Source organism: Columba livia, chromosome 3 (genome assembly GCF_036013475.1).
Source record: "Columba livia isolate bColLiv1 breed racing homer chromosome 3, bColLiv1.pat.W.v2, whole genome shotgun sequence".
NCBI lineage: Eukaryota > Metazoa > Chordata > Aves > Columbiformes > Columbidae > Columba > Columba livia.
The window spans coordinates 442,757-463,955 of NC_088604.1; the positions used below are offsets into that span (position 1 = coordinate 442,757).

General features: G+C 57.4%; 1 protein-coding gene across 2 annotated transcripts in view; it reads right to left on the reverse strand.

The window, feature by feature from the left end:
* RAB10 (RAB10, member RAS oncogene family) overlaps positions 1–21,199 on the reverse strand; it is a 43,795-nt gene that overhangs the window by 7,182 nt on the left and 15,414 nt on the right. For both annotated transcript variants that reach the window (XM_065055396.1, XM_065055397.1), the window contains exons 2-5: positions 9,675–9,735; positions 3,770–3,908; positions 636–725; positions 212–313 (exon numbers count right to left, since the gene is read on the reverse strand). In XM_065055396.1, coding sequence (XP_064911468.1) covers positions 212–313; positions 636–725; positions 3,770–3,908; positions 9,675–9,735 — 392 coding nt within the window. The remainder of the gene's footprint in view (positions 1–211; positions 314–635; positions 726–3,769; positions 3,909–9,674; positions 9,736–21,199) is intronic.

Genomic DNA, 21,199 nt, shown 5'->3' on the forward strand with positions numbered 1-21,199 from the left:
GTGTGCGCCGCTCTCTCCAGGCAGCACCACAGCAAGGGAACACCAAACCAGCGCAGGAGCCCAGGAGCTGCGGACGCACAACACCGCTCCTTTGGGGCCGTGTGTCGTGGCGCAGCAAACGCGAGCGCTGCGGCAACTCGGGCGAACACCAAAAGCAAGAGGAGCTGAAAGGTTTGGTTCTTTTTTCCAAATGAAAGGCAGATGCACCTACCTTTCGAAGAATGTCTTCTGCTAATGTGAGGAATGCCTTCTCAATGTTTATATTTGCTTTTGCACTAGTTTCGAAGAACCTAATACCATGCTCCCTAGCAATCTAGACCGGAAAAGAAAGAGGCTGTTAGCATCGCCACGGATTTATTCAAAGGTGCTGCTGTAACGTGGGGATTAGCAGCTTTTACACAGGCAATATTCTCCAGCCGTAGCAGGCATCACGAGTACGAGCTAGGCAGAGTGCCACAACAGGACGTTCAGGACTTACTGACTCAGAAACAGCAAGTAAAGAGTATTAAACACTTTAGTGTCAACGCCTGAACATAAGACAGATATCGTACAAGGCTGCCAGATGATAAGTAACTTAAGGGATGCCTGAAAAATGTTAGTTTACTTTGATAAGCAAGTTTTTGTCCACCACTTACCTGCTCGCCTTTTGCTCTAGGGACAACTCTCTTATCTTCCATGTCACACTTGTTTCCTAACAGCATCCTCTCCACGTCTTCGTTGGCGTGCTGAAATGAGACGAGACGCAGGTTGACACGCGCCCCACAGGCAGTGACTATCTGCCTCACTGCTGCGCTCCCAGACCGGCCCAAGCCCAGCCTAACGTCTGCAGGCCCAGCTGCCCTGGCCTGCGAGCCGCAGCACAGGCTGCTACAGACCCTTCTTCAGACAGCCACTTTGGGCCAGACTGCTCACGTACCCTGGAAGCGGAACCAGGCACCCGCTGCGGGTTTGACGGGCTCTGTCGCCGTCCCAACGCCAGTTGTGTTTCCCTGTCCGTTTTATTTCTGTAGTTCAAGCGTGAAGTCTTCCTTTCGGGAAAAAGACCAAGTGCTGCTCTGCAGCCCTGGTTCTTCCAGCTAGTGACACCGGCCCACCAAACCTTCTCTAGTTTGCATCCAGTGGCGTGGGCAAAGATCAGCTCCCTGCGCGGACCCCGGGGCGCCAGGCTTTACGAGTGCCAGACGAGCACAGTGACAGGCACGGCGCTGCACAGCACGACGGGACCCGGCCCACCCCATGGCCGCAGCCGCCGCCCGCCCGGCCTGTGTGCCGCACGGGCTCCGGCTGCCGCCGCCGCGTCCCCGGTGCTCAAAGGGGCCTGTGCACCGTTCTGCCGTAGACGTGTTAGTGTCCTTAAAAAGTGCGGCTATGCTGTCAACCACCGCAAAGTCAAATAACCAAGGAGTTAGTAAAGAACTCCTTCTGCTGCAATTTTTATCAGAGGAGTTACCGAGTTGGCTAGTAAAGGGAAATGAGGGCTCTCCAGCACCGCGCTGCTCCCAACCATCGTGCCGTCACACCCAGAGCAGGGCTGCGTGCAAAAGGCAGGACCGCGTACGGGGGAGCCAGCTCTGCCAGGCCAGAGCGAGCGTCAGCGCTTTCCCAGGGAAGTAGGATGAGCAAAGATCCCCGGCTGCTCGGCCGCTGAAGCGCCGCCAACACCCGTGGCGGCGGGGCAAGAACGAGCCAAGGACAGGCACCGCAGGAGCAGGAAATTCCAGCAGCACAAAGCATCACTTAAGTGGATAACTCAAGTACTCTGAGACCTGCCATCAGAAGCTTCTTGGAGAGTCTAATCTGAATGTACTTTCACTTCAACAGCCTTAATACTACTTTACAGTAGAATTACTAATAGAACTAGAGAGGGGAGAGATCCACACTCCCAGTAATAACCCACTTCACGTTCCCCCGGAGATCACCCCGGTCTTCCCTTCGGGTCACAGGGAGGAAGGGCAGCCGGACAGCACGGGTAGATTAACATACCGTGTACACTCATTCCTCATGCACACACAGAAGTGCTCCCGCAGCACCAGACACCTGGCACAGCACCAGACACCTCGTACAGCACCAGACACCTGGCACAGCACCACACCTCGTACAGCACCAGACACCTCGCACAGCACCAGACACCTCGCACAGCACCAGACACCTGGCACAGCACCAGACACCTGGCACACACCACCAGCCCCGCCGCACCGAACCGCGCGCTCCTGCCGGCCCTGAGCCCACGTGCCGGCACAGCCGCCTCTGCACAACGGGCGACCGTGAAATAACGGGGGGCCGTGAAATAACGAAGTGTTTAGCAAGGATGAAGGTGTCACCTCTCTAGGTTCCCCGGCTATTCTAAATCAAGGGTTAAGCATCCCGCAGAAGAGCCTCCCGCACAGGACGGCAGTTCGGAACAGCAGCTTGCTTAGTGGGAGTTCTGCTCGAGAGAAGATCCTCGGCAATATTAACTCCCTGTAAAGCCAAAGCGCCTAGTTACTTCATTCATGTCTACAACGATCCTGTACGTGACGGAGTAACACCCGCCACACGTTTTACCGAGATGCCTCAAGAGTGCAGCTGGAGCCTCGGAGGACGGCTTCACCCGTCCCGACCTTCCAGAATGGAAACAGCTTCCTAAGGCACCAAACAGCCTGGTAAACCGCAGCAAGCGTGCACCTGAAAGCAGCTGCACAGCCTGTGCGACACAGATTGAAGAACACGAGGTCGGCGAACACAGCTGCTCCTCAGACTCGACGGTACGAGTGACACCGGTCACTCGGCTTTCGGGCTGCTACGGCATTTTTAAACAACTGAAAGGCCTTGGGTTCAAGTTAATATTCAACTCATCGCTGCGGCTCTTCCTGTGCTGCCTGGACCCCCACCCCTTTTGTACCCCCAGTGTCCACCTGCCCACGAACAGTACAGTTTCCCATTCCTCACACCTGGGAACTGAAGTCCCGATATCACCCTTTTCCTGTGTAAGAACCTTTCACCAGCACCCAGCTGCGGTGCTGCGCTCTGCAGGGCCGTCCTCCTGCTCTCCAGGGAAACAACGAAGCTGGAAAATCCCAACTTTGATTCCATTTGGGAACAAAGCAAGAACTAAGAGCTGTGCTGCTCTCTGACATCTCGGACCTCCCGGAGACCTCCTCTTGAGGATCCAGGCACGGAATGTTTCCACATCAGTTTCTTCTGCTTCACCTGACCCTGTCCCGGGCTCCTCGTTTGGTGCTCAACTCTAACGAGGACAGCGCAGCTGTGCAGCGGCGAGCGGCCTGCCAGCCCTCCCCAGCAGCCACGATGAACCTGCACAGGACCCCGGGCACCAGCTCTGCGGCAGCGAGGTGATCCTACTGCAGTGTCTTCGAGGCTCCGGAGTCGTTACAAACCAGGCTGGCACTCGAGGTGGGCTGCTCTGCACCACTCTGCAGCTTACGCCTCGGCGCTGCTCCTCCGCACACCGCTCCCGGGTGCCACCAGGTGTATTCCTCACCTCTAGGCATCCTCCAGCGCAGAACCAGCTGTTCATGCCTGGATCTGCCACTGTAGGACAGCGCCAGCTCCTGTGCGGGGCTGCAAGCCTTCACGCCACTGCTGAAGAGCTGAGGGAGGAGACCCAGGACCAGGGCGAAGAGCCCCCAGAGCCCCGTGGCGTAACTCGCACGCTCTGCCAGGGCAGGAGCAGCAGCTGCAGTCCCGGAGCCGAGCTCTGCGGGGCTCAGCACGTGCTCTGCGGTCCCAGCCAACCGCCCGGTGCCGGGATCTCGCAAACGCAACTCACCTCGTCTATGTTTCTGAGCCACTTGCTGATGTTCTCGAAGCTCTTGGCGTTGGTGATGTCGTACACTAGCATGATCCCCATGGCACCTCTGTAGTAGGAGGTGGTGATGGTGTGGAACCGCTCCTGCCCCGCCGTGTCCCTGCGCAGAACAGACACAAGCATCAGAAACCCCGCGGGCCGTGCCGGAGCAGCCGCGCGGCCCCGGCTCTGCCGCTCCGGGGGACGGGCCGCGCTCTCCGGGATGGGGAGCACGCTCCGGCGCGCACCTGCGAGCACGGCTCATCCCCCAGGTGCCGCTGGGCGCTCAGAACAGAAGGACAAGCTCCAGTAAGCCAGGCCCAAGAGGGTGCAGAAACCTGGGGCCTCAAGTTTCTCTCTTGGCTTTTACTTTGAAGAGAATTGCTTTGTTAAAACCCATTTCAGAGTCAGCTGTGACAGAGGCGGAAGCCACCGGAGTGCTGAGCTGGGCTCACACGACCACGGCGGCAGCTCTGCTGTCCCACCACAATAAATAAACCCAGCCCCAAGCCACAGGAGAAACCTGCTGATCTTGAACTTTGTGTTTCTATTGACAGCTTGAAACTTGCACCCAAAAGGAGAAATCGGCGTTGCCAAGTCTCGTATCTCAGGGAAGCGTACGGCGCGCTCTGAGCCGCGGTGGAGAGCACGGGAACGGGAGCGAGAACCACTCCAGCACACGGGGACAGGCTGGACGCTCCTGTCCCCAGCCGGTCCTGCCAAATGAACGGCAAAAGAAGCCACCTCTAACCTCTGCCTACCATTCTGAAGTTACGTACCGTACTCACTGACCCCCGAGCGGCCGCTGCACAAACCGGCTGCTCAGCGCTCGTTTCTGTACAAGCTCCCAGAACGCTGCTGGTTGTTCAGCAGTGTCACCGTCACTGTCACCATCAGCCGAGCCGGGAACCACCACCGGCCCTGCAGCGCCCACCTGCTGCAGCCCCCACTCCGACCCACATCGCTCCGACCCACATCGCTCCGACCCTCATCGCTGTGACCCACATCACTGTGACCCACATCGCTCTGACCCACATCGCTCCGAGCCACATCGCTCCGACCCTCATCGCTCCGACCCTCATCGCTCCGACCCTCATCGCTCCGACCCTCATCGCTCTGAGCCACATCGCTCCGACCCTCATCGCTCCGACCCTCATCGCTCCGACCCTCATCGCTCTGAGCCACATCGCTCCGAGCCACATCGCTCCGACCCACATCGCTCTGAGCCACATCGCTCCGAGCCACATCGCTCCGACCCTCATCGCTCCGAGCCACATCGCTCTGACCCACATCGCTCTGACCCACATCGCTCCGACCCTCATCGCTCCGAGCCACATCGCTCCGACCCTCATCGCTCTGACCCACATCGCTCCGACCCTCATCGCTCCGACCCACATCGCTCCGCACTTGCTGCAGCTTAGAGCCCAGGAGAAGTTTGTTTTCAGATCGGTTCTTACAAAGCTTTAACGTGATCTTACAAATTTATATTACTGAAATTTTAGATCAAAGTGTAGGAAAGTAAACCCAGAACATGTACTGTAACTGTAACATTAAAATGTAGATTTCTATAAGCAATATGCTGAAAAATGATCATGCAAGATTAATGAACGTGTGTACTTTCGATCTAATTCCGAGGTCTTTGATGGGAAGCATGACAAACAAGCTTGCATGCCCTTAAGTGGAGAGTTAAGAGTTAACTGCACATTCTGGTGTCTCTCAGGGGACATCAGCCTGACAGAGGACACGTTCACAGACGGTTTTCACACGAGGGAGGATCAAAGGTGTCTCCAAGTTTGAGCCGGTCTGACTGGAGATAACTCCAGAAAACAGTGTCTGCCACGCAACTCAGGACAGAGCCCTGTAGAACATCTCAACAGAATTCCTACCCACACATCATTTGTTTTCTCTCGCCATGAGTTCTGCACCCACTTGACGTCTTCACCTCGCTCACCTCCCCCTGCCTTGCCCTGCGCCCGACAGCCTCACGAAGCGCTGGGACACGGCCCTGTGCCCCCGGGACAGCTCGGCTGGCTTTGGGGCACGGGGAACACCCGCTTGCTGCTCACTGCTTGTCCTGTGCTCCTACAACCAACCCGCTCAGTTAACTCCGCTCTTTCTGGCGGCGGCTGAAGCGAAGCTCAGGATGGAGAGCGAGCTGGGAGGGAGAAAGCAGACAGCCTGCACTGCTTCCCTATTTGTCTCTTAATAGTTACGGTATTTGCCCTTTCCCCTTCTTAATGGATTCTCCATTCATTATTCAGAGAGAACTCTTAATGGATGTGAGAGTAGAGAATGGACCAAAGCAAGCAGAGGAAAGGAGTGATGGGTTTCAAACTGCTGAGGACCAGCGGACCCGCCCTGAGCAAACCGCACGAGACACCGGGACACGGGGACACCAGGACACTGAGACACCGGGACACTGAGACACCGGGACACCAGGACACTGAGACACCGGAACACTGAGACACCGGGACACCCCTGGGATACCGACACCAGGACACTGAGACACCGGGACACCAGGACACTGAGACACCGGGACACCCCCGGGACACCGAGACAGCGAGACACAGACACAGGGACACCAAGACACGGGGACAGAGGCTGTGGGTCCACCTGCTACGGGTGCGCAATAAATCCTGGGTGGGGGCAAAACCACACGTGGTAGCAGCCCGCTCCCCCACTGAACAAATGCAGACGAGGACTGTTAAGGCGGCTGAGGAGACGCAGCCCTGCGGCTCAGGGAAACGGAGAATTCGGTGTCTTCGGCTGCAACAGCAAGACCAGGAAGAGTGTCCTGTGGGACCGGGGAAAGGAGAAGCACGAGGAAAGTGAAAAACCTATTGAAACGATTCTCATGGCCACATTAGAGCATGCACAGGCTATGTCACATTAGCAGCTTAACCAACGGAGAAAGCATTTCTGGGCCAGCTTTCCGGCTGACCTGGCAGAGACTAAAGGAACCTTAAAATGTGCTATGAGTGTTTGTGAAAGATTTACATGGATGCAACAAGGAGAGACTGTATCTGACGATCTGTGAAGAACCTCCCAGCCCACACTGCTCACAGTGAAGGTCTTCAGTAAATTAAACTACATAATTCCTAGCAAAATAATCCTAAACATTTATTACTGTCCTGCTGCTGCTTCTTATAATATTTTTCAAGCAGGCAGCAGAAGACTGCGTTGAAGAAAGGGGACTGCTGGCAGCACCGCTGGCACATCTCAGCTTCCCTGGAAAACACTGACGGGAAAAATCTCCAATGAGTGAAGTGTCTCATTTTTATAGGAGGTCGGACTGACCCACCAGAAGAGTCTCCGCACACGGTGAACGGTCTGAGAAGCTCTCAGCAGCAAGAGCGAACTTTTCGGTGACCCTGGAGTAACCACAACAGCCCAGGAGCCGGTGCTGGGTCTGCGGCTGCTCGCAGCACAGCCACCAAGATGCTGGAGGGAGTGGAGCATCTCCCGTGTGAGGAAAGGCTGAGGGAGCTGGGGCTCTGGAGCTGGACAAGAGGACACTGAGGGGGGACTCATTCCTGGGGATCAAGATGGAAAGGGGCAGTGTCAGGAGGATGGAGCCAGGCTCTTCTGGTGACAACCAGTGACAGGACAATGGGCAATGGGTGCAAACTGGAACACAGGAGGTTCCACTGCAAGAGGAGAAGCAACTTGTTGGGGTGAGGGTGGCAGAGCCTGGCCCAGGCTGCCCAGGGGGTTGTGGAGTCTCCTTCTGTGCAGACATTCCAACCCGCCTGGACACCTTCCTGTGTAACCTCATCTGGGTGTTCCTGCTCCGGGGCACTGACAACAAGCGCAACAGTGGCGTGTTTGGTTGATCAGCTCCAGCAGCTCCGCGCGGCTCCCGCGGTGGCAGAAGCGGACCCTGGTCTGGCACAGCCAAAGGGACGAGAGCAGCGCCAGGTCTTCGGGAAGGCTCCAGCTGCACAGCCGTCACCGACCCGCGGCAGCGGAGCCTGGGAACGGGTTACACGCTCCCACCGGCCCGGGGAGTTCACACGGGCAGCGCTGGGGAAACAGAGACGATGGCACAAAGTATCGTCACCAAAAGCCCCTCTGGTCAGCCCCGAACCTCTGCTGGGCAAAACTCCTCATACAGGAAGGGCTGCAAACTACAGAGCCTTGATTTTTCCTTCTTTCATCAGAAGCTCATGCCACAGGAACTTCGGCCTCTGCTTTCCAAGTTCCAGCTCAAATATGCAATTTAAAACCGGCAGGGACAGAAAGCAGATTCGGGCAACGACTTCCTGACTGTGCAATGTTTAAAAGTCGCAGTTTCATGAAACTCAGCTCACGCAGACCCCTCTTCTCCTAAAGCACTAAACCCCGCAGTGTGTACAGCTCCACTATCACTGGCTTCTTGGTCTGTGTACACATAAACATCCCCAGTATTCCATATTTCCATTTCCTACATTTCATGATGACTTTTTCCTAAGTTTAGCCATTCCAACGTTTTATTCTACCTTTGTGTCCCACGGTGATTCACAGCACCTGCCCTCTGGGGTTAAAAACACGACACAACAGGACTTTTAGACGCGCTGGTTTGATCCGGGTTGAAGAGCTGGATGTTAGGCCTGGTGAACTCAGGAGCGCGGGCCGCCCAGCACGGCCAGCGGCGCTGCCCCCCGGGCACGACAGCCCCACCGAGCGCACCGCGTTCTGCCGGGAGCCGCGTGCGGGACCGAGACCCGAAACGAGAGCGGGCGCGCTCAGCGCGGCGCAACCAGACGCTTCAAACGCGCTCGTTCGGGAGCACAACCAGCTCTGCCTCCCGGCGGGGACCGGCCACCTGCAGCTGCAGGCACCGCCACCCCCCAGCCACACAGGATCTCCAGCAGTGGGGCCAAAATGGACAGATTCAAGCTGTAAATGAGTTCTGAACTCTGGGCAGAGCTTTAGTTTGGAGAAGAGGAGACTGAGGGCCGACCTTATTAATGCTTATAAATATATAAAGGGGGAGTGCCATGAGGATGGAGCCAGGCTCTTCTCGGTGGCAAACAATGATAGGACAAGGGGTAATGGGATCAAGCTGGAACACAAGAGGTTCCGCTTAAATTTGAGAAGAAACAACTTCTCAGTGGCAGAGGGTGGCAGAGCCTGGCCCAGGCTGCCCAGGGGGGTTGTGGAGTCTCCTTCTGTGCAGACATTCCAACCCGCCTGGACACCTTCCTGTGTAACCTCATCTGGGTGTTCCTGCTCCATGGGGGCATTGCACTGGATCATCTTCTGAGGTCCCTTCCAATCCCAAACACACTGGGATACCGTGATACTGTGAATGCACCAGCAGCACGTGCAGGTGGCTGAGGAGGGAGCCCGAACAACACCAGGGCTGGGAGAAGCCATCGGCTCTCCGGGCCCGGCTCCTCCCAGGGCTCTGGAGCCGAGAAGAGTCTCCAGCTGCACACGGCGCGCTGCAGGACACGGCCGAAGCTCTGCCCCGCGGCAGCCTGGCCCGGCGAGCAGCCGTGCTCCCAGCAGCCGAGCAACCTCCGCACCGCACTACGGAAAAACACCAAACAAAGGCGGACGTGGACCGAACTTCTTGCTGACACAAAGCAGGGCTACCGGGCAACCTATAGTCAGAGACCTGGGGCAACTCAATCTAAAAACTCCAGCTTTAAACGTTTCCCATGGAATCACAGGCGGCGAGGATCCTGTTCTCCCAGCCAGGGGATCTGCCAACCGCCCGGCGGTCACGGCAGCTACAAACCCCCACACATCTCCTCCCGGTTCTTAAAAACGCTGTAGGTGAACACACACGGAGCTTCGCCGCTCCTGAGTCACAAAACACAGTCACACAATTTCATCTCGGATCAACCCTTCCGCCAGCCGCCCCAGGGACCCGCCCTCGCTGCCCGGGGCCGGCACTCACCAGATCTGTAGTTTGATCTTCTTTCCTTGTAACTCAACAGTTTTGATCTTGAAGTCTATCCCTGAAATAAACAAGCACACAAGTAATTAGTATTTACTTACAGAAAGCAATTCCACATCAACTCACACGCACTCTGGACCGAAGAGCGGCTGCTTTGTCCCTCCCCGTGCAGAGGAATAGTGGAATAAAACAGACTTGGTCGGAAGGGACCACAAGGATCATCTGGTTCAGCCTTTCTTGGCAGAGCCCGGTCTAGCCAAGCTGGCCCAGCCCTGTCCAGCCGAATCTTCAACGCGTCCCATGTTGGGAAACCCACCACTGCCCTGGGGAGGTCATTCCAGTGGCTGATCGTTCCCACCATGACAGATTTCCCTCTCGTGTGCGATCGGAATCTCCCCAGGGGTCACTTGCACCCATTGCCTTTGTCTTTTCCATGGGACTCCTTGTACAAAGGGACATTCCAGCTTCTCCGCAGCCGCCCCTCAAACACCCGGAATAAACAACCCCTGTGGGCTGCGAGCTGCTTACAGAGGGAGAGGCGCTGTACAAGGACGGGGCCGCCACGAAACCGGTCACCTTGGGGACAGAATGAAGACGAGGGATGGGTGACAGCAGTACGGAACGCAGCGTCACACGCCTGTCACCTCAGAATCCCTCCTGTCAAGCTGCAGCTGCTCTCCCAGGACAGATGACCAAGCAGAGGCCGAGGTGCCCGTTTCACCATCCCGGGGTAACTCTAACCCGAGGCAGAGGCGTCTCTACAACAGGCAAACACAACCCCGCAGGCACCTGGTGAGGAACGTCCACCCCGCGCGGGGAAACGCCAGCGCCGGTGTGAGACCCCGGAGAGAGCTGGTGAGCGCAGCGTGCCGGCAGGAGCGGCCGTCGCGGCGGCGACGCGGGGATCCCCGGCGGCTCGGGCACCGCCTGTGCCAGGCTGCTCCCCAGCGCTGGGGACGCGGCTGCGGCGCGCGGAGCAGGACGGACACACCGCCCTCCCCGCGCTCTGACAGCCGCTAGAGCTCTGGCTCCCAACTCCAATCACAGAAACGCCGCTGGCAGTTTTTCATGCTTTTCCAAAAATCTGGTTATATTTAGAGTTTTTAAAAGGCAGCAGCTGCCATCGCGCACTCCCCTCCTAAATCTACGAGGTCGTTTTATACCAAGTAAGATTAAACAGAATTTATGAAGCACACTATTATGTAAGATGCTTGCACGGGAAGTCTGCTGCAAACTCCTTTTAGCTCAATATACTGCACGCACCACTTCATTTCAACATTGAAATATTAAATCAGTAAAATCTCTTCCCACACAAGCTTAGGCGGTGGGAGGGAGGGAACCCCCTCCCCACAGGGCCGTGTCGTGTGGGGCAGGAACCTGCTCAGACACACACCAGGTGGAAACCAGGGAACACCGGTTCAGTGAACCCCACACGCAGCTCCCCACGGAGCCTCCTGCGCTTACCAGCTACCTCATAACGTGAACCAGAGCGTAACGGGACAAACCTCCCCGTTCCCACGGCCCTGCAGTGGCACAGCGGGCACAGAGCGAGGCTGCCCCCCCGCTCCGCGCTGTCGGCTGGACCCTCACCCCTCAGGCTCAGGCCGGTGCTCCGTTTATTCCCAATCAGCCCAAGTGGCACCTCCTCACTCCGGTTAAGCGCAGGAACCACCGGAGCTAGCACCAGTGGTATGTGGTCTGGAAAACAAGCCCGAACGACTAATAGCAACACACAAAACGCCCCGAATCCCCCTAACAACCCCCACGCTTGGTGGCGCTGGAGGAAGCTGTGTGCTGTGACGAGGTGCTCCGCAAACTAACACAGCCCTTGCCAAACATCCCCAAGAGCAGCATTTGATACAGCGACGCTCACTTTTAGGCTCTGCCCAGATAAAGCAGGATGTCCGACAGCCACTTTTTATGCCTTAAGATAAAGTAAACTATTAACTTAGCCAAGGAAATTAACTCTGCTCTGCTCTGCGAGGGATTTGGCTGACTCTAGTGTCTGGGGACCAAATAAATCTCTAATCCCATGTTATACTCAGCTTCCACTCCAATTACAATATAATACTCGCTCAGCCTCCACAGCAGAAGGATTGTTATAAATAGCAACAACTATTTGCCTCTAAATACTCTCAAAGTGGTTTTACCAGACTGGAAGAGCTGGACCTGCGCATGGCTCCGGTGCCATTCGCTTCCCAGCCCTGCCAGGACGTGCCCGCAGAAACGCGGGTGTCAGGGGAGGGGAGGGGAGGGGAGGGGAGGGGAGGGGAGGGGAGGGGAGGGGAGGGGAGGGGAGGGGGCTCCCAGAAAGGAAAGAGTTTCCGAGGGTAACAGGTATGAGGCGTGAACGGCACGGCGTGCAGAGGGGAGATGACCGCCACAGCTGGGGAACGACAGAACCCATGAATTAAAGATGAGCACGAAATTACTCCCTCATTAAGTGTTGATAAGATACTCATCAGCTTCAACAGGACAAACTGGAATCCATGGAAAAGCCTGGAAGTGTACTGCCCGCCTGTCAAACACCTCGTGTAACCCCCGGCTTTCAAAGAAAATGTGGAAACGCCTGTTACGCCGCGTGCAGCTCACACAGCGAACAGCGGAGTCTCCCCACATCGGCCCAGCCCTCTGCCGGATCCCTCCAGCGCCAGACGGTGCCCCTGCCCACAGCAACGGACGGGCGCAGGTCTGCCCCAAACCCAACGCACAGCTTTGAAAAGGAGGCGGAAGCACACGGTCCCAGCCTGGCTGCGCTGCGGCTCTGCACACCCCAGCCCCACCGGCTCACACAGGGTCACCGAGCAGATCACATGGGGTCACCGAGCAGAGCACACGGGGTCACCGAGCAGAGCACACGGGTCACTGAGCAGATCACACAGGGTCACAGAGCAGACCACACGGGGTCACAGAGCAGACCACACGGGGTCACCGAGCAGATCACACAGGTCACCGAGCAGATCACACAGGGTCACCGAGCAGATCACACGGGGTCACCGAGCAGATCACACGGGGTCACCGAGCAGATCACACGGGGTCACCGAGCAGATCACACGGGGTCACCGAGCAGATCACACAGGGTCACTGAGCAGATCCCACAGGGTCACAGAGCAGATCCCACAGGGTCACAGAGCAGATCCTGCGGGGTCACAGAGCGGATCCCACAGGGTCACAGAGCAGATCCTGCGGGGTCACAGAGCAGATCCCACAGGGTCACAGAGCAGATCCCACAGGGTCACAGAGCAGATCCTGCGGGGTCACAGAGCAGATCCCACAGGGTCACCAGAGCAGATCACACAGGTGGGTCCAGGCGGGTTTGAATGTCTCAGAGCAGGAGGCTCCACACCCGCTCTGGGCAGCCTGGGCCAGGCTCTGGCACCTCCCAGCAAACAAGTTTCTGCTCATGTTCACATGGAGCCTCCTGTGTTTCAGTCTGTGCCCGTTGCCCCTCACCCTGGCGTTGGGCACCACTGAACAGAGTCTGCTCCATCCTCTGACACCCACCCTGAGCTGTTGATCACTGATCACATCCCTCTCAGCTTCTCTTCTCCACTCAGCAGCCCCAGCTCTCTCAGTCTCCTCAGCACAAAGATGCTCCAGACCCCTCAGCATCTCCGTGTCCCTCCCTGGGCTCTCTGCAGTGACTCCTGGTCCCTGGCCCGGGGAGCCCAGCACTGGCCCCACAGCTCCAGATGTGGCCTCCCCAGGCAGAGCAGAGGGGGAGGAGTCACCTCCCTGACCTGCTGCCCACACTCTTCCTCACACAGCCCAGGTCCCGTTGGCTCTTGGCCACAGGGCACAGTGTTGGCTCGCGGTCACCCTGCTGTCCCCAGAACTCCCGGGTCCCTCTGCAGAGCTGCTTTCAGCAGGTCCCCCCAAGCTGTGCTGGCTGGGGGGTTGTTCGTGCCCAGGTGCAGGACCCCACACCTGCCCTTGTTGAATCCATCAGGTGTTGTGTGCCCAGCCCGGCCTGGCCAGGGCTCTGGATGGCAGCGCAGCCTCTGCTGGGTCAGACCGTCCTCCCAGTTTGGGATCACAAGCTATTTATGGATTCTTTAGGTTACTGGAGTGCGAGTATCAAGGCTTTGGAAGCACCACTAGGTGATCTGCCCTCTCCCAAACACTGGAGGTCACGGCAAACGCGGGGCCGTGAGGAGCTCCGGGAGCCGGCAGTCAGCTCTGTGCCACGCTCTGCCATGCCTGCACGCCAGCGGTTATCGCCAACAGCTCCGACAGAGCACCGCGGCTTCACTCGTGTGAGTCGAAGCATCCAAACGTCTCAGTGAACACAGAACTTACGTGCTCAATGGTTTTGCATTCCCGTTGCTCTCAGATGAAAGACATTATGGAAGACGCAGGACTCGTGCCAGCAGAACGGCGCGTTTTAAATCCATAATCACCACACCCAAACAGCCCTGGATCACCTCACACCTCCTCCAGCCCCTGCCAAGGCTTTGTAAAGATCACAGACGGTTACTGAGGGGTGAATGCGGAACGCCATCAGTGCAAGGAGGAGGGAGCGGGAGCCCGAGCGCCAAGCGACGAGCCCTTTCCAACATTCCCCAACAAAGGCGGCATTGAGCGGGGCCGCGGGAGCCCCGCGGGGCAGGACGGGAGCCCGGCCGCCCCCCCGCGCCTCGGAGCCGCCACCGCCGGCACGGGCAGCCCGGAAACCACGGCAGCTCGTGTCTCAGCCGGCCCTACGTGCTTCACTACCGGCTTTAACAGCACTATGTATTTTCAGCTCGGGAGCGAGAAGGACACATGCACAAGTCCATACTCCACTCTCGTCTCTCCAAGCCGACCCCGCTCCCGCCTGAGCCCCCAGCGCCCATGGTGCGAGTGTTCAACAGGCGCAGGACACACCACACCCTTCCCGCCGGGACACCGGCGGCGAACAGAGACCGGCCGGGCAGGACCGGACCCATCCTCCCTGTCCTCCTCACAGCTCACGGAGCGGGCGGGAACCGCCTGGTGACTCACGCGCACGAGCAGGAGAGGAAGAGCTGTAACACGGCTGGTTGGCACCAGGACACCGTCACCGAAAAGAAACCTGCGTCTTCAGGTGTGTTTCCAGCCTACAGCAGCGCCCAGTGCACAGCCCTAAAATGTTTTTATTGCAAAGACGGAATGAAAGAAAACTTATCAACAGCAGGAAAATACAGCCTGAAAGCTTCAAAACTTACAAAATTAACCCTGGGGCAGAGACCCTGTAGAGCTTTGTTTAGGCTTTTTTGCAACTATCTGATTACGAGGCCCCTCAGTTCTTGAGACCAACTAATAATGCTGTAAGAGCTCCTCGAGCTTAACGCCTGAGCGCAGCAATGGCTTCTGAAACGCTGCTACGGCAGAGGGCGCTTTACCGAGCTTACCGGTGCCCGGAGCGCTGCTTCCTCTAAGCCCTGCCAGTGCCAAGCTGTCCAGATGTCGAGTCCAGAATCACACACTCTGGAAGTCCAGGTCAGTCTTGCACACAAGATCTAATACTTCAAAATGTTCTTCTCCTGAGAATACACAGACATTGACATTTGTTATCAATGGAGGAAGATCAGATATCTTGCAAGAAAGCTTCTGATGTGAACAGGCGGGCTCCTTCCAAGGAGAGCCCAGCACAAGCGCACCCAGCCGGAGATGGGAGTTCTGCTTTTCATGAAGCTTTAGTGACCTCAGTTACTACTCAGGTCTTTCAAACTATTTATTCTACAAGGTCCTGACACCCGCACAGTGTGAGCACACGACATTCCCGCCCACACACCACCGCGTCCCAGGCTGCGTCTGAACGGCGTTTCTCAGGCGCTTTCCTTCCCTGCCCCTCCAGCACAGACCAAGTCTGTCCCGGTGCCGGATCTCCTGGCCCCGGGTCTCCGGGCGCCGTACCGGACACCGGCAGCAGGGGCTCTGTGGAGACGACACTTTGCGCTTGCTGTGAGAGGCGTTTAAAGCACACAATTCAGAGTTTACTTCAGAGGAGCAGCCTCAGCCGCCAGGGCGGGTGACCATCCAGCACCCTGCAGGCTGGCACCACTGAGTGCGGCCCCGCAGGGACCCGCGCGAGACAGGCGTGACACAAACACATGAACCTGCCTGAAAGAACCTTAACTCTGCGTCTTATTTAAACGTGAGTGAAAGCTGAAGCTTTATCAGTGAGCGAAGGCAGCTGAGGCAGCAGAGGAGGCCGTGGGCCAGCTGGGACCAGCCCCTACAGCCCCGGCACTTCTTTCTGAAGCGGGATTTGCTGGCCCTGGCGGAAAGCGCGGCACTCGGCTACGGAGGAGAGAACAGCGCCCAGGGCCAGGCCCTGAGACCAGCCGACCGCGCTCTCCTCCCCACGTGCTCGTGCCCCCCACCTCACGGGAACCTCTCTAACAAACGGGATCTCCGGCACTGCTCATCTCTGCACAGGAGCAAACTGCAGTAAAACAGCAACGGGAGTCACTACAGAAAGTCTCAAACTTCTGTCCGCCGAATCGAGTCCAAATGGGACTATCAGAGAGGTGGAGCCAAGGGGGAAACCCAGAGCCCTTGGCTTCTTTGAAACAGCACGGGGACATCGAGCCAGGTAAAGAACTGACACTTCAGATCATCAGTGCCTGCTCTACCAGACGCTTTTCACCAGGAGCGAGGATCACACAGTACTTGAGCTCGTCCTTCAGCCCTGATCGTGGGCAGCACAGTCAGCTACTCGGGAAGGCAGAGGGGACCAGCAAGAACACAGCGATGGAACCAAGAGGAGAAGCCCATCGACGCGCTGGAGCCCGACTACATGCAAACAGTGATCTCAGTCCAAACCCTGCAGGCAGTTCTCATTCTGCTCCTCGTGGGAGGACGTGCAGACAGTTATCACGACACCTCCCGGTCCTCCAGCACCGAACCCCCTCCTCTCCGGCTTTCCAGCGTGTTTAATCTCGGGAGTAAACAAGATAGTAACCAAGTGAATGGGACAGCGGTGCTCCTGCGCGAGAAAGCTCAGACCACAGGCTCAGCGCCCATTTAGTTGTGTGTGCGCACGTACGGATAGCACAGGCACGGCGCCAGCCCCCCCCAGCTGCACGCACAGCAGGGCTCGGACCTCTGCTACACCAACTCGCGGTGCCAAATTCCCTGAAGAAAGAGAAAACCCAGTATTGTTTAACACGACCTGCCACGTGAAACAAACACCTTGGAAAGGTGAAAACCAAGGTGACCGCACTCCAGTTCTGCCCAAAGCACGGACCCCGAGGGCCCCTGGGAACGCACTCCCAGCAAGGCTCTTCCCTTCGTCCCGCTCTCCCAAAACTGGAGCCTGCGAGCGCACAAGCTGCTGCACGAGGCTCCGAGAGCGGAACGGCCCAGGACGGGCACACGCGGCTGCGCGACAGCGGAACCAGGAACCCGTGCAAAACAAGGGGAATCATAAATGTAGTGACTGCCAGGTCGACAGAACGTTTCCCCAAAACGAACCAGACGTTTGGTTAGTAGAGGGGAACCTTCAGTTCCGTCATTTCTGACATTCAGTGACCACGGCTGTAACAAAGCACCGGATTTATGCGACAGCAAACCAGGAGTTCAATTAATGTGTGTGTTTCGGTGTTCCGTGTTCTCTGTGCTCAGGTTTCCCAGCGCAGCGTGTGAACCCGAGCAGCTCAAACCCACCGGTCCTGCTCCGCCAGGCTTCAGGTCCCGACGACTCAGCACCCACAGCCCCACAAATTACATCTCCATAGCACAGCACATCCCTCAGCACCCACAGAGCCCCACGAGCTCCATCTCCATAGCACAGCGCGTCCCTCAGCTCTCACAGCCCCACAAATTACATCTCCATAGCACAGCGCGTCCCTCAGCACCCACAGAGCCCCACGAGCTCCATCTCCATAGCACAGCGCGTCCCTCAGCTCTCACAGCCCCACGAGCTCCATCTCCATAGCACAGTGTGTCCCTCAGCTCTCACAGCCCCACGAGCTCCATCTCCATAGCACAGTGTGTCCCTCAGCACCCACAGAGCCCCACGAGCTCCATCTCCATAGCACAGCGCGTCCGTCAGCTCTCACAGAGCCCCACGAGCTCCATCTCCATAGCACAGCGCGTCCCTCAGCTCTCACAGCCCCACGAGCTCCATCTCCATAGCACAGCACGTCCCTCAGCACCCACAGAGCCCCACGAGCTCCATCTCCATAGCACAGTGCGTCCCTCAGCACCCACAGAGCCCCACGAGCTCCATCTCCATAGCACAGCGCGTCCCTCAGCACCCACAGAGCCCCACGAGCTCCATCTCCATAGCACAGCGCGTCCCTCAGCACCCACAGAGCCCCACGAGCTCCATCTCCATAGCACAGCGTGTCCCTCAGCACCCACAGAGCCCCACGAGCTCCATCTCCATAGCACAGCGCGTCCCTCAGCACCCACAGAGCCCCACGAGCTCCATCTCCATAGCACAGCGTGTCCCTCAGCACCCACAGAGCCCCACGAGCTCCATCTCCATAGCACAGCGCGTCCCTCAGCTCTCACAGCCCCACAAGCTCCATCTCCACAGCACGGCACGTCCCTCAGCTCTCACAGCCCCACGAGCTCCATCTCCATAGCACAGCGCGTCCCTCAGCTCTCACAGCCCCACGAGCTCCATCTCCATAGCACAGCGCGTCCCTCAGCACCCACAGAGCCCCACGAGCTCCATCTCCATAGCACAGCGCGTCCCTCAGCTCTCACAGCCCCACGAGCTCCATCTCCATAGCACAGCGCGTCCCTCAGCTCTCACAGCCCCACGAGCTCCATCTCCATAGCACAGCGCGTCCCTCAGCTCTCACAGCCCCACGAGCTCCATCTCCATAGCACAGCACGTCCCTCAGCTCTCACAGCCCCACGAGCTCCATCTCCATAGCACAGCGCATCCCTCAGCTCTCACAGCCCCACGAGCTCCATCTCCATAGCACAGCGCGTCCCTCAGCTCTCACAGCCCCACAAGCTCCATCTCCATAGCACAGCGCGTCCCTCAGCTCTCACAGCCCCACGAGCTCCATCTCCATAGCACAGCGCGTCCCTCAGCACCCACAGAGCCCCACGAGCTCCATCTCCATAGCACAGCGCGTCCCTCAGCTCTCACAGCCCCACGAGCTCCATCTCCATAGCACAGCGCGTCCCTCAGCTCTCACAGCCCCACGAGCTCCATCTCCATAGCACAGTGCGTCCCTCAGCACCCACAGAGCCCCACGAGCTCCATCTCCATAGCACAGCGCGTCCCTCAGCTCTCACAGCCCCACGAGCTCCATCTCCATAGCACAGTGCGTCCCTCAGCACCCACAGAGCCCCACGAGCTCCATCTCCATAGCACAGCGCGTCCCTCAGCTCTCACAGCCCCACGAGCTCCATCTCCACAACGCAGCACATCTCCCGCCGGGACCCTCGGGAAACTGCCCTCGCTGCAGCGGTCCCAGGGAGCCCCAGCACAGGCAGGCAGGAGAGCGCCCCCCAAGGCTGGTGTCCTGTTTGAGTCTGGTCGTGACGGAGCCGGCCACGGCAGCACAACGGTGCCATGGGATGCCGTTACTTTAATCCCACCCGCCACACGTGACAATGTGATTGGTGTTGCTCTTCCCCATGGCACATCTGCTCCATCACCCCCAGGACCGTCCCCCGGCTCGGCTGCAGAGCAACAGCTGCACACAACTGCTCTTCTCAGCAGCGCTCCTAGCAACAAGCGGAGAAACTACCGGGGAAACAGCTGTACTTTAACTACTAGGGATCCACGGTACCTGAAATATCCTGGAAAGTGATGTTTTTGTAGAGCAAGAATCAAGAAAAGTAGTTATGACCACACCTCTATCTGTAAAAACACACTAAAGATTCTTAACCGGTGATACTTGCTGGTGTGATGGTGAGTGCCTTAACAACCAGGGTCTTGGGGACAGGGGTTACACCAGGGTGGGTAACGGTCGGATTTGATGATCCTGAGGGTCTCTTCCAGCCAAAATGATCTATGATGAATAAACCACTCAATTCCTTACTCCTCCTTAGGAACGCAGCAGGTTCTCAAAATCCAAACAATCCATTTACCTTCAGCTTTTAACACCAGAGATTAAACGAGATTAAACTAGGGATTCTTTAGAAAGGCGTCTTTCCCTCTGCAGCAGACGATGCAGTCCCAGCCCCTCCAAACCATCCCCGCGGCTCCCCCCGCACCTTCACTTCTCCAGTATGATTTTATAGCATCTCTATAAAACTATCTGTACAGGTTAAGTTTCACTAACATCGCATCCATACAGATAAATGCCAGAGGTGGCCACACCACGGCAGAACACAGGACAGCAGCAGCAGCCCCCTTGGCAGATCCCCTCCTACCAATTAATCCATTCTTAACGAGGCAGAGGACAACGCTGCGAGACGGCAGCTTCTCAGCGTGACCTACATAGTGCCATGGGGATGCTGCGGCTGCTGCGCTTCCAACGCCGCCCACGCCACCGACAAACAACTGCAGCACGATGCGTGGTGTATGCAAACGAACACGGACCAACCCATACGGGAACTCGCCTGAACGTTCACTTGGGTGACAAACCCAGCCCTGTGCTTATATCCCTCCAAATATCTGTCCTAATCCCCTCCAAACAATGGAGGGCCATTGTCACCCAGCCTGACCTCTTATCTGGGAAAGGCCACGCCCTGAATTCACTCGCAGCTTCGCCCTCTGTACAACGGAGGATCCTCGTGCTCCATTGCTGCTTCCCACCTGCAACTGCAACACAGCCCCGAGATGCATCTCACAGCCCATCTGTAACTGCAACACAGCCCCGACATGCATCTCACAGCCCACCTGCAACTGCAACACAGCCCCGACATGCATCTCACAGCCCATCTGTAACTGCAACACAGCCCTGAGATGCATCTCACAGCCCATCTGCAACTGCAACACAGCCCCGACATGCATCTCACAGCCCATCTGTAACTGCAACACAGCCCCGAGATGCATCTCACAGCCCATCTGTAACTGCAACACAGCCCCGAGATGCACCTCACACCCCATCTGTAACTGGAACACAGCCCTGAGATGCATCTCACAGCCCATCTGTAACTGCAACACAGCCCTGAGATGCATCTCACAGCCCATCTGCCACTGCACCCCGAGCTCTCCAGGCGCCTCAGATCCCACCGCAGCCCACCCAGCGAGCACCGACACGTCCAAAGCTCCAAGGTGCAAACTATGAAGCAAAGGCGCCCCCCCAGCCCGCACCCCTTCCCGAGGCGTTCCCGTTCCCTGCAGAGCAGCAGGCGCGTTGTCAGCATCCTCCGTGCACCGGTTCTTCTCAAGGATGCACATTAAATCCAGCTCAAGACCTCAGCCTTCCAGCACACCAAAAATGTTCTCTCATTGCTGGCCTCACCTGAAACCTCCTCAACAATCATTCTGCAGATATTTATATTAAAATCAGAAGTTAGCACCGCCACATTAATCCTGGAGTAAATCACATCAGCAGTCAACACTGCTACCAGAAATCCTTTAAGAGCACTTGGGGGCAGCATTTCAAACAAAACCCAACAAATAATCGAGGAGACAGAGG